The sequence below is a fragment of the Pholis gunnellus genome, assembly GCF_910591455.1.
Source record: "Pholis gunnellus genome assembly, chromosome: 18".
NCBI classification, from domain to species: Eukaryota; Metazoa; Chordata; class Actinopteri; order Perciformes; family Pholidae; genus Pholis; species Pholis gunnellus.
In genome coordinates, this window is record NC_136545.1 from 16,639,500 (window position 1) to 16,656,542 (window position 17,043).

At 41.7% G+C, this 17,043-nt stretch overlaps 1 protein-coding gene across 1 annotated transcript in view; it reads right to left on the reverse strand.

Annotated features, from left to right (window-relative positions):
- The window catches only part of garnl3 (GTPase activating Rap/RanGAP domain like 3), a gene marked incomplete at its 5' end in the record, with an annotated part of 54,808 nt that overhangs the window by 30,672 nt on the left and 7,093 nt on the right, over positions 1 to 17,043 (reverse strand). Inside the window, one exon of the mRNA XM_079178439.1 lies at positions 3,975 to 4,044. Coding sequence (XP_079034565.1) covers positions 3,975 to 4,044 — 70 coding nt within the window. The remainder of the gene's footprint in view (positions 1 to 3,974; positions 4,045 to 17,043) is intronic.

Consider the following 17,043-nt stretch of genomic DNA (forward strand, 5'->3'; position numbering starts at 1 on the left):
ACACATACATACACACCACTGATTCTCCACACTCTTTTTAGCCATGCTAGCGGCAGGGCTCTGGAGCTGCCAATGTCTGTTGTTTGATTGGTCACTCCACCACTTTTGTTCTAGACTGAAATATCTCAATTCATATCCCTCCGTTCACCAGAGGGAATTCAAATTCACTCAGAGCCGTTTGATTAAAGGAAACTCAATCAAATATCTTACAGTAGCTTAGGCTATACAATAATTTAGCTCAGACGGACTGCAGATGCTGCTCTGGGGTCAACAGGATCCTGGTTGTTAGTCTTCTGCCTGCGCCAATCTATTCAAACCTTTTCCTGAAAAAGGGTACTTTGCATTTCAAAAGTGTCCCCGATTCCTACAACTTCATGTGTCCTTCATACGCACTTAGAACAGAGTATTCAGTTCAAACTCTCCATCAGTGCGCTGAAATGCAACGGGATCCTTCACACTTCTATACTGGAAGTCTTACTGGATCCGTCACGCTTCCACAATGTCAAAAGTGGTTTATGTGTGGACTAGAGTGAATCATGCAGTCACAACGGTGTCTGTGGAGGAAGCTGCTCATATTGGCAACTACCAGCCGGCTTCAATGATGCCAAAAATAAAAACAAACACACAGGATGAGTCACGGCTCTGCTTATGCTGGTCTCTCTTATTAGGGAGACCCTGCTTTGAATCTGTGTCTCCCACTTGTGTTCAGACATTTGAAAGCATGTTCTTCTTCAAAGCACTGGAATACACTGGCGTCAGTGTCGTGTCGAGAAAAGATGCAACACAAAAGTATTTCTCTCCACTTGAATTAGATCCTGGCAGTATAGAGAGGGCTTTCTAACACTACACCAATAACATGCACAGAAGTAAAATCTAAGACAATAATTAATGTTAAGAGCTTTTATAACATTACATTTAATACAATTGAAGACAACTTGTATATTGTAGCCGAACTGATACTCAATTGTCAAGGCTGGCACCAATATTGGCCAATCCCAAAACAATAAAAACACAACATAAAAATATGTTTATATTTATATATATATTTTTATCTTTATTGTGACCAAGATATGTACTAAGCAGTGCCTCTTATATTTTAAAACAAATACGTTAATTGTAAACTTTTCTATTCTGACATTTCTTGTTCCATTCCTTCGAGACGGCAATTTATCAGCAGCTAAATATCTTCAAAGTGACACTAACGTTAATACAACATCAGAATTGTGGATATTCACCACTTATATTATAGGACTTCTATGTTTTTGATGGAAATGTCAGGTGCTGAAATGTTGCCCACTTCACATTGGACAGGCACACAGACCGTGAGCACACAAATTCAATACTGTCAACACAAGGAGCTGTTTGTTGGCTAAAAGGCATCAGAACCAGAATCGTTCCCAATCTTTGCACAAAGCTCCCCTGGAGACACACAGCCTTAAACAGTGCGAGAGCCAGACTTGACAAAAACACCTTCCCTTGTATGTTCACACAGGCAATTAGAGTTCTCTTTCCAACAGAATAACGGAGACGTAATTTCACCGCAGAGTCAAGGACAAAAGATTATTGCTATAAAGTAAGCTTGGCATCATGTGCTCATCCTCCCTGTGCTTCTTTCTAAAGTTCAACCTGGGTTTATCAAGCCCTGCCATTCATTTGCAATTATCCACTTACTCTTCTATCAAACATAGCACACAGCCTTTTTGATCCCTTAAGATATTTTCGTGTCTTAAAAACCGACTCATACTGGAAAAGATTATTCTTTAAAAAGGTTTGTGAGGTTTTGTTTTGGTATTACATTTACTTGACTAAACCAATTCCTGCTAATTGAAACAACACTGAGATGGTAGTTCTGAATTACCAATCATTCCTTAGCACTTCTAATTGGTCAAACTACGAGGCCTTACACTACCAAGAAGGCTGTGTTGTTGCAGGTCAACATGAACTATACTCATCAAGGCCAAATAAGAGGCTGTAGAGCAGTTGTAATTGGTTCCGTTTGTGTTAATTAAAACATTGAATGTCCATTTTACACAATAAGGTGGTTTGTCATCCCATTCATGATCGCTACCCACAGTGTGCTAAATATAAAGTTCGAGGCAGCAGGAGATTATCTCAGTTTAGCATAAAGACTGGAAGCAGGTAAACAGCTAACCTGACAGTGTGAGGTTGACAGTAGAGACTCAAAGAAATTGTTCGAGCACATCATTTCTGTCTTTGTGTGAATTAAACAAACTGTCGAGGTGCTGGCCGTTTCCCGTCTTTGTGCTAAGCTAGTCACTTGCTAACTCTGGCTTCAAGTCGACTGAACAGACATGAGAGCGGTATTGATCCTGTTATCTAACTTGCAGCAGGAAAGCGAATAAGAAGCGAATGACCCAAATATTTCTTTAAACACAAAATTCACCGCATAGCCACTAAAAAATCTGATGTCCCGATTAGCAGGACCGTAATGTTTGGTGCTTACCACACATTTTTTGATAAAGGCTAGGAAAAGATTCTGGTAATGGTAAAAAGAAAACAGGGTTGGTTTGAAACGGATACTGTACACTTTTAAAATTATTATCCACTTGACGAGGGCGAGGGCGACACGTGCCAATGCCCGTTGGTTTCTGTTTCCATCACTAGCAGCCATGAAAACCAAGTTCTGCTGCTGCATCGCGTCGGCTCGTTTGTCATCCGCTTCGAGTCGACTACATTTTTCATTGACAAATTACTTTCTTTTTCCCATCATGACTTCAAGACAAAGCATCACGGGAGTAAAGTTAAAAAAATAAAATAGAATTAGCGTAGTTTTAATTTTATTTCCACTTATGTTAAATGAACAGTGTAAGTGAATTATTTAAACTGTGATCACCATAAGTGGTTTCCGCTTAATTACGTAACATGTGATAGATGCCACAATTAACAAATCAATAATGAATGACAATAATTTTTTGTTCAGCCTACAGTGAACAACTCGGGAGGTCATTTTAACAGGACCAGTCCCTCTTATTAGCGTCAAACCGTTTTCAACTTTTCATCCATTTCAATAATTACCAAAGCATATTGTCTTAATATCTAAAAGTGTATCCATCATGTTGGATCACAGACGACCCTTAAGCCTTCATATGAAATTCTAGTGTAGCATATACACAAATGAAGAAGTCACACAGCGTTTAGTGCGGAGGAAGAGGAAGAGGTGTCTCACACTGCTGTGTGACGGGCACATTGTGAGTACTGAGGCTATCAGTTCACTCATGCTGGCTCACACTCACTACGGTGTTTGGCAACTGCTCTCTCTCTCATTATTTTTCTCACGTACACACCCCCCCCCCCACACACACACACACACACACACACACACACACACACACACACACACACACACAGCAGCATTGTGTGTCTGCTAGCGCCGATAGGCGGCATGTGGTTTCTCCTCAACACTAATCAGTCGTACACGTGGCGCGCAGCACTCACGGAACAACCCACAATATGTCGAGGGTAGGAAGTACGATTGCAGTGTGAAACCGTAGGACTTCCTGTCCCTCTGGGCTATCGGGATGCACAGAGCCGCATTCAGCTCACAGTGGAGGGACGTTCACACACACACTCCCCTAAAGCAATAATGACTCAACAGCTTAGTAACCAACCACAAAGACACACACTGTGATGCAGCATTCAAAACAAATGAACTTTGGAGGCTGAGCAGGCAGCAGAGTCCTGCATCACTGTGAGACGATCACCCATTGTGATCCACGCTGGCAAAGCATATCGCTGGACCACACCCAGGACGTCATGACTCATCAGTCCCCCTCTGTTGTCCGTCCATGTCAACAAAAGAAAAGAGGGGAAGGCAATAACAGAGAGCGAGAGAGAGAGGCGAAAAGGGAGGGGAGATCATGAGCAGAAGAATCCACAAAGAGGATGAGGGGACGGTCACAGTGAGACATGAAAGACAGCAACAAACAGATTAGTGCATTGTGGGTGGGACTCACCAGCTCCACCGAACCATAGTGTTTCCTGCTGAAGTCTCCCCGCCTGCAGCCCAAGTCCTCCGAGGCAGAGCTGCAACACAAATGCATGGTCAGACACATGGCCTGTCTGTCCTCCATCACACAACACAGGCACATATAAACTGAGGCAGTTGCAGCATCTGCTTTTCTTCCGTCTTTCTTGGATCTCAATTTGTCTTCTTGGTCATGCCTACTTTGTTCGCCCTACGTTCTCTCTCTCTCTCCTTCCCTTTTTTTTTTTTTTCTTTCTTTCCCTTCCTCCTGTCTGAGTCGTTGTCGATGTGGTTGGGCGGCTGGTGGCATGGTGACTGGCCGGGAGCGGCGGCCAACCCCAGTTCTGATTGAGACGCTGGTCCTGATTGAATTAAGCCACAGTGAAAGATGGAGCCTATGGCTGGGAGAGCGGACTGCACTGACTGGTCAAACAGCCAAATGCGCACACAGACTAGACACGTCCGCTAATACATGGAAAGAGACGACCATCTTTTACTGTTACATGCAGAACAGCTGGATTTGGAAGATTTGGGATCGTTTAGAAGTTTATAAGGCCCTCTAACTGAACAATTATGAAGTATCAAATATAAGGAAAACAGCGATCCAATGACTTTTCATCTAATGCCATCATTAGCCTCAACTGTATACGTTTAGTGCAAATATTAGCATGCCTACATGCTGAATTAAGAATGTGAACATTATTGATCTTCACACCTGCTGAACATCAACATATTAACACCCCCACTGTGCTCATGTTAGCATGCTGACATTAGCAGTAAGCTCTGCTGCCTTTGCAAAGCCTCACTGCTTGCTTATAGACTTTTGAATCCAACAAAGAAACAAGAAGCATTACGAATATTTTTCGGCCTATTGTTTGAGCCATTAGGCTCACTTTTGAGCGACAAATATTCATTTAACCTTTTAGCATGCTTTAGTCAGAACAAATGTGTCCTAAAAATGCCACTTAAAATGATTTTGCATGTTCCCCTGTGATACACAACAGCCTTGAGAAGCACCAATCTGTGTTGATACACACTAAATTAACTTTGCTGCCTTTTGATTGTTGTACATGTTTGTATTCATTATACCACCTGAGCCCTACTCAGGCTTCACCTCAGGACCTAAAACGTAATTCTATAGCTCCAGGAACCCAGAAGTTGGCATCGCACTGGTTCCCCTCGACAAAAAGCCAATGGGACTTCCTATTGGGTTACTGCAAAAAATAAGCTCTGTGGCAAACACATGTTTAGGATACTTACAGGTTTTGTTTAGCAAGACAATCTTCGCGAATGAACACCACTTTTATGTTTTTTTTTCAGCGTAAATACAATCACAGAAGCAAAAAGCTAACGTTAGGCTATAAACTAACTGCACCACCACCACTCAGCTAAAGGCAAACTAGTGTTCCAGTGATGGTGTCTCAATTAGCCACTTGTTGGCAACAGACACGTTTAAGCTTCAAAACGATCGAAATATTTTATGTCGTAGAACAAAACATTTATAATTATTAAACTTGTGTTAACCACAGACTTCATTTCAGGCATCTAACCAAAAACCCGTAAAAATAAATAAATATAAAAAACAGACATGGAGACAAGGGAACCGGAAGCAGAGAAATTCTAACTTATTTCCGCCTTTTAGGACTCATGCCTGCAGCCCTCTATACACCAGCGAGTGGTAAACCATGCGTGTGCACATGTGGGTGGTATTTCATGTTTGCATATGTCTTTATGATTGTCTGAGTGACAATACGACCTGCATGCTTTCTGCTTCCTTGGTCTCTTTGGACCACATCCCCCACTCCTCTTATAGCTCTCCTTAACTCTTCTCCTCCCTGGTCAGGTTTCTCTCTCTCTCTCTGTCTGCAGAGTGGGTAATATATAATGCACACTCAAGCTTAAAAGGACGCATTTTAAAGAGCATTTGTGCTACAGGATGTATCCATCACTGTTTCCTGACCCACTCTCTTCCTCTCTATACTGGTGATTGGGGTGGGGTCTGCTGGAGCTCCACCACAACATGTGCTCCATCACAGCATTTACCTTTGTGTGCTCCCACTTTTTCTTCTTCAACAGCCAGGTTGCTATCTTTCCTGCCCTTCACCTTTCCTCCGAGAGCAGTCATGAGAAGGATTGCACCTTGGTGCTGGGAAGATGAAGTGATACCACCCCACCCACCTTCCTAATGAAAAACTCCTCTATCTCCTGAGGAAACACATCTTCTATTAAGGCTTCTTGGGATGGTACATATGGATGGACATTTTATGTTCAGACTGAACTGAAAGGCAATAATAAAAGATGAAAAAAAAAGATAGTTTTTTGGGGGGGGGGGGGATTTGAAATTGCATATACCATCAACAACATCTCTGTAGTCGCTGTGGTTCAAGACATGCATTAAAGCAGTCACTCACACACACACACACACACACACACACACACACACACACACACACACACACAAGGAAAGATGTGTTTTCAAAACCAAAACACTTGGCTGTATATTGCCAGATTTAAAATGCTTCCCTGTGTACTCGGAGAAAAGTGTTCAGTGTCAAATTCTCTTTCAACAGGAGAGATAATTTAACACATGTAGGAGGTGTAGCCCTTGGTGAGTTAAGAGCCATTTGTGCACAAGGTGGTTTCTGTCAGACCAAAAAGCTGTGCTGACACCTATTAAAGAGGCGGAACGAGCCGAAGAAGTAAAGTGCCTCCAGTGTAATGAGGAACATGGACCTGTCAATAGAGCTCTGGGAGTGCAACGCAGTGGAGATGACATATTTAGATTTCAAGTATAGAGTGTTCGAAGAATTAAAGCAACAAAGAAAAAGATCCTTTAAGGTGCGAGCTCGTTCATCCTGTCAGGAATTATTGCTTTACGCACCAAAACTTAGGTTTGAAACCGATAGAAGATACTTTATTCTTGGGGGGAAATACAAACTTGTCCCAGTCATGTTTTTACTTCAAATCTCCAGCAAGTGCTGAGTTTTGTCAAACATTCGTTTAAATTCCAAAATAATACAGCTTAAAGAGCACAGATATTATGAGGTTAGATGCCCATTTTATATTATTGCTATTTGCATGGCTCTATGGGATGGCGATGTCAGTCAGGTCAACTAAGGTCAATACTTAGTCCAAATTTAAATATCTCAAAAACTATTGGATGGATTGCAAAGACATCAAGGCTTTCATCTGACGGCAATATTTGGGATGGTTAAGAGCTAAATACCTGCAGGACTAATTGCATCCCCATCAGCTTCTGCTGTACTTTGGGTTTAGTGCCAATTAGTACATGTTAGCATGCTAACGTACACAAATACTTCAGTGAACATGGTAAAAATGATACCTGCTAAACATCAGCATGTTAGCATTGTCATTGTGGGTATGTTAGCATACCGGCATTAGCGTTTAGCTCAAAGCTCAACCTACTGTACGCACAGACTACAGAGCTACCAGCATAGCTTCAGACTCGCAGTCTTGTGATTACAAGAGTGATTGATAAAATACCTGTCCCGTTGCCTGACAGTCCTGACATGCTGCTGAACATTTGAGACCATTATCCAGCATTCAAAGCCGCCCATATGTTTGGACATAACTTGAACTCTGCACCACAAAAGGTTCAATCCCTTTGCAGCAGCGTAATGGCTGTTTGCCAAAGAAAAATGACGTTGAAAGCTTGGACCAAAGAGAAATAGCTCTGAAACAGAACAGAGGTAAAATAGATATTCATTACTCAACCGCTGCCCTCAGTAATGGAGTACGGGAAAGGTTACAAATTGTGGTTTCTGTCGCAAGACAATGGACAGTCGCCACTGAAAGGCTCCATACAGTACAGTGAAATGTGAAGCATAAATCACACTGCCACCCATCATACTAAACCTCATTCTGCCGAAGAAAAGAAGCCAATCCTTTTATCGGTTATGTTAAATACGGTGCGACTCTTTAAACCTTTAAATCACTCCAAAAAGGCTCTTTTTGAGATTGTGTAGACCTCGATGTCAACAAGCAGAAGCAAAATCAAGACTCTTGAGAGCAACAATGACACGTATGAAATAGGTCCAACATCCAGAATTGATCAAACATTCAACAGCTTTCTGTCGCAGACGTACATCTGGCAATTAAATGTGCGATTTTAATAATTTAAATGACTGTTTCCTACTGCAGTTCCTAGAAATGACTGCAATCATGTGACCTTAAAATGTAGAACAATAGCACTAGTCTTTTTTTCCTCCAAAATGAGGTAACGGGTTCAATTTGGCAACTTTAATCCAATTTCACTTCATCCGATCCATCCGCTAAGACTTTAATTTGTAAATTAATTTAAAAAAAAGTTAGTTACAGATTGGTGCTCTACATGCACAGTGCAGATGCAAACTAACCAGACACCTTTTCTACTAGAGCTTCTAGATGATTCTCAATAAAACTAATAGAAAATATGAGGATGAGCTGGATGAAGACGCAGATGACTCTCACACAAAACAGAGAAAGAAAATAAGCCAAATCACGCCATATCAGCAATATGATAAGTCATAAGTGGCTTTCATAACAAAAGGAGCATTTCATGGAAATTTCCTGACATCTCCGGCTCTTCTCCTCCCTCTCCGCACCAGTGGTGCAGCATGGAGAGGAGGCGTCTCCGCTATTGGCAGCACTGTGCCATAAGAGCTTTATGATCACCATATGATCTCTCTCTGTTCAGGTGTAACTGCATTGCACAGCATGGCATTTTCAGAACAATCTAAGAGGCTGGAAATGAGCTACTAAGTAACCCTGGACTATATCTGAACTCAGCTGTACAGTTTAAGCCAGATGCCTGCCTTCAGAGTTGCTGCATACGTTATTATGTCGCTGACATAATGCCAGAGCTGCATGTACCTCCACTCTACCATGAACAGAAAAGCATGCGATGAATAATTCATAATTTCCCTTGTGCATACTGAAATATCGGCACAATTAATAAGCAACAGAATATCCGCACAGATGAACCGATTCAGTTTCATAAAACTGGCGACAAAGCTGCGCATAAACCAGCGCAGTGGTTCAATTAAAAGCTGTTGGTGGCTGAAAGAGTCTGATGTGAAGCGTCAATACTTCCAGACTGGAGACTTGTGGATTCAGTAGGGCTCCGTTTGCCAGCCGTGCCAGAGTAAATGGAAAAAACACTTCATACATAACTGGTATCAAAACTCGACCCAAACAGTCGATTATTCTTAACGTTATTAGACGATCCGAGAGCGCAAAAAGGCACTTTACGCATAAATGGTTTGCACACCGGAGCAGGTGTCTTGAGCTTTGTCTCATTTGCTCGGGGCTGCAGAATAAAATAAGCCAGTGCTGCAGGTATGTGAAGGAGCGACGACATGCATTCAACAGATGACAGGTAGCATGCAGAAACACAGGTAAAAGTAGGATGTTTTTCGGTTGTCGTTTTTTTTACCGATGATTGAAAGTCAACAGTTTGTTAGAGGCTGGATCCACACTGTTCATGTCCCCATGCGATGTCAGTCCAACGGACCAGGCGAGAACAACAAACCGGCTTCTTCTTCTCTCCGTGTGTTTGTCCTCCCGTTAAGAGCGCAGAGACATCACTGCGGCGCAAACTCCAAACAGCTGATCAAAACCCGGTTGGCGGTCGGACTCGTTTTGGCTCCGGTCTCTACGCGCAACTGGTCACAGCATGATGATGAAGCGGAACGGCTCTACCATAGGAGCTGTGTGTTTACTGTGCGATCTCGCTCTCTCTCTTTCACCCCCCCCCCCCCCCCTTCCTCCCTCCCTCCCTCCCTCCCCTCCACAATTTGTTGCTGGAGGCTCTGCAGAGCAAAAGGCACCATTCAGGGCAGAATATCTGTATCGCCCCCCTTCCTTCTTCTTCTTTGAGCTACTGTTACATCACCGTCAATTACGTGACGCTCATCTACAGTTATAATATCCTGGAGCGCAAAGTGATATTAGGATATTCCTAACAGGATGCAGGACCGAGGCTGCAGCTTCGCTTCACATCATTCGGTGTGAGAGAAAATAAGAAGTGAATTTGAACATGCATTTACATCCTGCTCAGTTAGGCGCAGGAAATGCAGCCTATATTATCTCGTATCAGCTTTTATTTTTAAGTCAATTGGCGTTACACTTAAGTCACCTTTAACTTGTAACGGATTTATTAATGAGTAAATACGTTCCTATTCTTTCATATGATAGAACAGAATAAGTTATTAAAAATGAGAGCAACCTTTGGGTTGCCAGGTTGTGAACAACTGTTTGGCTTTCCTTTTTCTTCATAGGCCACATTACACAAGTTGGTAATTCATCATCATGCTGGATTTCCTATTTTCTAATGAGTCTAACATTCTACATGTTAGCATGCCATTAATAAAAGGTTTTAATCCAGCAAGTCTGCCATTGTAAATATCAATATATTGATTTTGGTCCCTGGCAACACAAAAGTTGTTCCAATGGCCTATACTATAATGCATTAGTAAATGATTTGCTTACATATTAAGAAGGATATAAAGGACCGATATAATACAAAAAAAAATCTCTTTAAGCAGAAACTGATCTTTGCCACTCAGATCACATCAACCACTCTCTCTGGGGTCTACCCATAATGCCACTCAACAAAAGGTCCAGGCAATGATGAGGTCATTCATTCATTCCTTCATGCAGCCTCCCTCTTCTCCTCACTTATATCTCTCTTTGCCGCTTCAAAATGCACTTATTTAACACTATGTGGTCACAATGTGTGAGTGGCGTTTATTACACCGCTGATGCATTTATTAGAGGAACTGAGTGATGGCGTGCCACAGCAAACGTCCACTCTTGTGTTTTGTAGTCATTCGTCTCCCTGTCTCAGTGTTTCGGGTCCCACAGAATATCAAAAACATCAACCTACTTCCTTTTAAAGTTATCTTTTATCTTCTTCTGTCCTTATCAAAACTCAATACTGTAACAAATAATTCAATGTTTTAATTAGCTAAGAACTGAGTTTGCAAATTTGATGAAAATATTTGAACCAGATATGGAAATTATGATAAAAAGCAATAATATTACTGGAGCTCGACTAGATTTTAGCATATTACGGATATATTGGTAACATTGGAAGAAATTGCTAAACTTTAGAAACTGTCATTCATTTGTCCACATTAGCTGCTCAATGCTCCAATATGTTCACCAGTTTGTCAGCAGCTGTGTCTATCTGCCGTTTGGTGCTGAGCAGGTATAGTGTACAGTGGGCTTTTAGAAGTTTTTTGCCGATGACAACAGCTCCCTGCTGTGACTGAAAAACAACAGTATTAGGGGCGGTTACAGTGAACTAAAGCAGTAAAGTTGCCCGATAGCTAAACGAGAGCTGAAACTCGCTATAAAGCTCTGTTAAGTCGAGAGAAGCTTCAGATTCAGGTGATGATTCTCTGTGGGATTGTTACTACAAGAGACTCCTTACACATTGCCACATCGTTTTCACATTTTAATCTGATACGTTATCTTACAAAGAACAGCTTTAACTGTTTTAAGTATCGTGGTGATAAAGTAAGTGGGTGTTTTGTTTAAGCTGTTAAAAAGAGCCCGGATCAAAACATTAGGGGTAAGGTTTTAAACACTCAAAGTAATGCGACAGTCTGTGTAAAATACTTCTCATGTCACATGTCAGTATGTGTAATAGAACGATGGGGCACACAAGGAAAGAAGATACAGAGGAATGTGGGAAAAACAGTCAAAACAGACTTTAATTGTTTATTCTCTGCACACACACACACACACACACACAAGCAGCATAGCAGGTGAAATATGAGCTTAGTTAAATCTGATACCTTCACAACAGCCCTGCCACAGCCTGCGTCTCTAGCTCAGTCTGCACACAAACAAACACACACACACACACACACACACAACATAAAAGAGTGCAGGAATGCTCGGCTCAGGCTACATGGCACTCAGCTGCTCATCAATCTTTAATCAGCAGAAACCCCCCCCCCCCCATCTGTGGCACGCCACACCACAAGAAAACACCTAAAGCTTCCGACACACATGGGATTTCTGAATGCGACTATACCTTTTATAGATATAGCTCATGTGGAAATGCAGCTGAGATCCGCGACAGCCGGAAGAAAGAGAAATCCTTTTTTAAAGAGACACTGAAAATACTGCCCTCGTGTCCTCGCGTCAGGATCGAGTTACAAAGAATCAGCCTGAGATACCTGAACACCCCCGCCTCTAATTAGAGCCCCAGGACGATCACATACACACACACAGAGACATTCATACATGTTGCATAAACACAGCCTCACCACACAGCCTCCCATTGTTACACTTTGACACGCACTGTCCACATGACCTTTGCAAAAGGGCCTCTGGTTTCCAACGGTTGTCTGTGAAGCCAGTCTGTAACAAGGGAAGTCAGAAGGGGAATACTTCCTGTTCAAAGATCAGCTTGTTAATGTGGCCTTGGAGCTACAGTATCATCCTGAATGCATAGCAAAGCTGCCATGAGAGAAATAACTCGGATACTGTGGTAGTCAAATGATGAGGAGTATAATACACAGATTCCTCACAAGGAAAAGAAGACAGGAAATACGAGGTGTATGAGTGTAATTCTTTCTTGAGGTCTCCCTTCATCTCCACTGACTGAGATGAACTGTTCAATTATCAAAGATGGATACGGCTGCAGCCAACACATTTCTTTTTATTATTATTGTTGATTAATTCAACCAGAAATCCTCGAAACCTAACTCAAATATTATGATATTTCCTAGAATATATGACTAATTGAAGAGACATAAAGAAAGAGTGGAACCAGTGAATGTTTGGCATTTTTCCTTTAAAAAAAGCCTTCATGGACAAATCTATATAGATCCACTTATCCTTATCTATCAGTTAGCTGCACTTGATGATTATTTTGCTTATGGATTATTGATAAAACTGTCAGAAAATAGTAAATAATTGCTCATCACAATTTCCCAGATGGTAAGATACAGTTGTTATGACCAGACGTGGACACTAAAGACTGGCAGCAGATCGAGCTAGAAGGAAAAAAGAAAGTCCGACGATGCAAAGCTCGATAATCCCGCTGAGAGCCGGAACACAGTACAAGCCGCTCTAGCTTTTAAAAAAGGTACCCTGTGGAGTGTTTGACCACTGGTAGTGCTACTTTGTTTGGATTGCATGCAGAAATTCCACCGATGGTTGTAGGCGGTAATGTGCACAGGAAACATACATTTAAATCAGCAGGTAGCAAGCATGACACGGGAACGTAACTGGGTACTTGAGGGGTTGAAGCATCAGAATTTAGCATCCCTGGTTTCTACACATTTATTAGGATTTAAGGATAAACATTATGTTTTAGTGAGAAACAGTGAATGTTAACAAAACTGTAAAAAGGATACCTTGAATGCTGCAACAGGTTCCACTTTATATCCTGAACTGTGAGAGGCACCAATGCTGTAAGACATCTAGTCTGCCAGAATGAAGGCTATAAGACACTGAAAGGTATTTAAATGTATTATGACAAATAATAACCAGTCATCGATTAATTTTGTGGATTCGTTTTCTGTTGATCGACTGTTTTGGGCAGTTTTCCTGACAAGACAATCCAACCATTATTCCTCAGGCTTGTCGCCTTCTCCTTTAATGCGCATGACATTTGCACATGGATTAACTCAACTCACACTACACTTATGTGCAACCATATTTTGTATTGGGTCATTAAGATACTGAGTGCTCTTAAAACAGACCGAAAGGGGTTCACACACACACTCAAATGCAGCTTTCCATTATGCTGAATAACCAGTGAGCCTTGTGCTTTGGAACTACCGAGGGTTTCAGCATTAAAGCGAACTATAAACTGTAGAACCCTTTAATTCTTGTACATGCCAGTGTATGTGTGATGTATGTGTGGGACCCAGCAGTGGTGGACTATCCCAGGCTTGGCATTCCCCAGACAAATGCAACTTCAAAGATCAGGTTATAAATGTAGCTGTAAGCATTATAGTGCGTGGGTTCAATCCATGTGTCCGTGCCAGTAATGGTTGCAGTGCACAGGTACACAAAACGCAACGGTGTATCCACAAGCACTTGCACGTCAGCCTCAGCAGTGGAAGCCCGTGAAGCTGCACGATGCGGATCAGGAGCTCTCGACTCAATACTGTGCTAATCCCTCGGAGCTATACGCCGCCTTCTCTCTGGACAGCGGCCACTCCGGCCCTTTAGTCTCACCCAAGTAAGCCATGTCTGACCACGGCACCTTTCCCACGCGTCGGATAAACAAAGCCTCTGTTACTGGGCTGCGTGTGAGAGCGTGAAAATGTGAAAAATGCAATTAGATGTGCAGCTCTTGACACTGAATCACACTGGATCCAAAAAGGAGTAATTGCTTTAAATAGATATATACAAATGAGTAAAAACACTAATGCAAAGTGCATGATGCACCTCGACAAGCAGCAGGGCTGTTTTTGCATCACACACACACATCCAGATACAACATGCAAATCCATAGACCTGCCACGATGTCAACTTTCATTGATGAAGCTTTGGTTCCTGTATAATAAAAAGGCTTCATTTGAATATGGCATTATTCAACCTGCACCACACTGGAACAGTAGAAGCAGCAAAATGGTGAGTTCAAGAAGACATTTAGCTTAGACTGTGGAGTTTTTGGCATCGGTGGACTTCCGAACACTTTCATGGTAAAAAAAGGAGTATTGCAATATTTATCGTATTGCAATATATCGCGATACATAGTATGGTGGGTGCTTGCCAATACACAGCTCTAGAAAGTACCGCGGATTAATCGATGATGAAAATAATTGTTAGCTGTAGCCCTACAATGGAGTATTTCCACATTGCTGTGTTGGTCATTTTACTTAAATAAATGATTTTGGTGAAAATTAGCAACTAACTAACTATGATTTAAACCTCTAGTTTTACATTTCAGTGAGAAGTCAGTACAGAGCTGCTTCGACGGCTCAAGATGTTCTCTAACGGCAGTCTTTTACACAAATAAGCACATGCACACACACCAGCATGCATAGACACACGTGCAGACGATTTGGATTCAGACCTTGGCCCCTTTGTGTCTAGTGTGTCCCAAATGCCAGCAGGTCACCGCGTGGCCTCTGTGAAATGTCACCGTGTCAGGCTGCAGCGATTGATGATGGCACTCTCATTAAATGTGATCAGGTGAATTAACCTTTTGTCTGTAACGGTCAGACCGGCTCTGGACACCACTCTGCCCTTCGCCCTATGGCTACATGTGTTCTGTGTCATAGTGTGTGTGCGCTTTAGCGCAGTGTTTTTTGGAAACTGACAATGCACTTTAGTCCTAAATAAAATAAATAATGCATATTTGTGGGCGATAACAATTTCTGCTGTTAGAGAACACAAAGAAACAATTGAGCTTGTTGTCCATGTCTGAATAAAAAGGCTCAGCTGAAGGTCCAGCTGCTCTCGACATAAACACCACTGTTTAACGCACTTACTGCTCTTTGTGAAAAAGTATGAATGAGCAATGTACAGTACCAGGCATGTCATTTCTATACCGTCTCAACTGCGTACAAACAACTCACTTTTAATCTGCAATTCTTCAGCTTGACTTCAGAGTGGTGCAGAATCAAAAAGCTTGAGCTAAATGACAGAGATGCAAAGTGTGACACACACACTGACCCTCCACCGTATGATAACATCACTGCTTATTACAGGGAGATTCTGCCCTCTTGTGGTTATAACGTTTATCACAATTAAATAAGAAACAATATATTATCATGTATAGGTAATGTTAACCCTCTCCTGCATAAATTACGCTATTTAAGGGAAATAAATATGCATACCTTATTTTCTAGAAGATTCAAAAGGGTCTTCTGATGAACAATCAATTACATTTAAACTTAATCATCACCCCTGGATATTTGTATGTTGCCTCATGGAAATGATGTTCAATAAGGGTGAGAAAAATGCATTTGTGGTGATGATTTATTTGGGCAAAAAAAGTGACATATGCATTAAAAATGGTGTACTGGAAAGATACATACGGACACTAGTTCCTTTATAAAGTACTTCAATAATTTTTGACTATATTTTTGGACCCTCAGTCTATATTTTCTTGTTTCTTTTGCCTTTTTTAAGAGAGATAGGCACGTGTTCTGCCTCTGTAAAAGAAATACAATGCATGTGTACGGCTCAATGTTATTCTCTACAGTTGCTTGCTCAGATTAAGGGTTTCACTGAGGCCTGTCACTCTCACCTGGAAAATGCATGTATTTGTGCATGTGCACACGTTTAAAGCAAATGTGTGCCTGTGTCTTCTACAGCACATTGTTTTTTGTAAATTCAGACGTTCATATTTCAGAATGGTTCAGAAGTTATAGCAACATGCGACATCCATATACTGTCGCAGTACAACTAAGAGGCCTTGAGTTAAAGGAAACTCCCTGTGAGATGTTGTTTTTTAGGAATGTCCACACTTCAACAACTTAATTTGATCCACATCTTTACAACCTCTGCTGAAAATATACTCTTCCTACGCACACTTTCAAGCTGCTGAACTTCCATCTCTTTTATTCTTTCACCCTTTTTTTTTTCTATGGCTCCCTCTCTAACCAAGAAGAGGTTTTGGCTGGCCTCCCTTTAAAACCGCAGGGTAAAAATGCACATCAGTAACCCTTCACAGGCTCCATTTCCTCCTCGGTCTCTCCTGGATCGCTCTTTAAGGGTTATGACGGGGGCAGTGTGCTGGTGTGAAGCACCTCACAGTGTACACACACACATACACACACACACACACAGTGTCCATACTGTAAAGACTTCCTTTGATCTTTCAGAATTCAACGCACACACACTCAGTTTCCCTTTGCGCAAAGTCAGTGACCGTGGTTGAAAAATACATTTAAAAAAAAAAGTTCATACAACTTTGAGAAAAAGGAAACAGAATAGGACTGAACGGAAGTGGCTTTTGCATCTCAACCGATACCTTGCTTTACGTACAACTCGCTCTACGCTAGGCTTATTCCAGCCATCTACAATGGGAAATGTTTTTCCAGCCTCCAAGCTTTCCCGTAGCAGCGCGCAGTGCATTT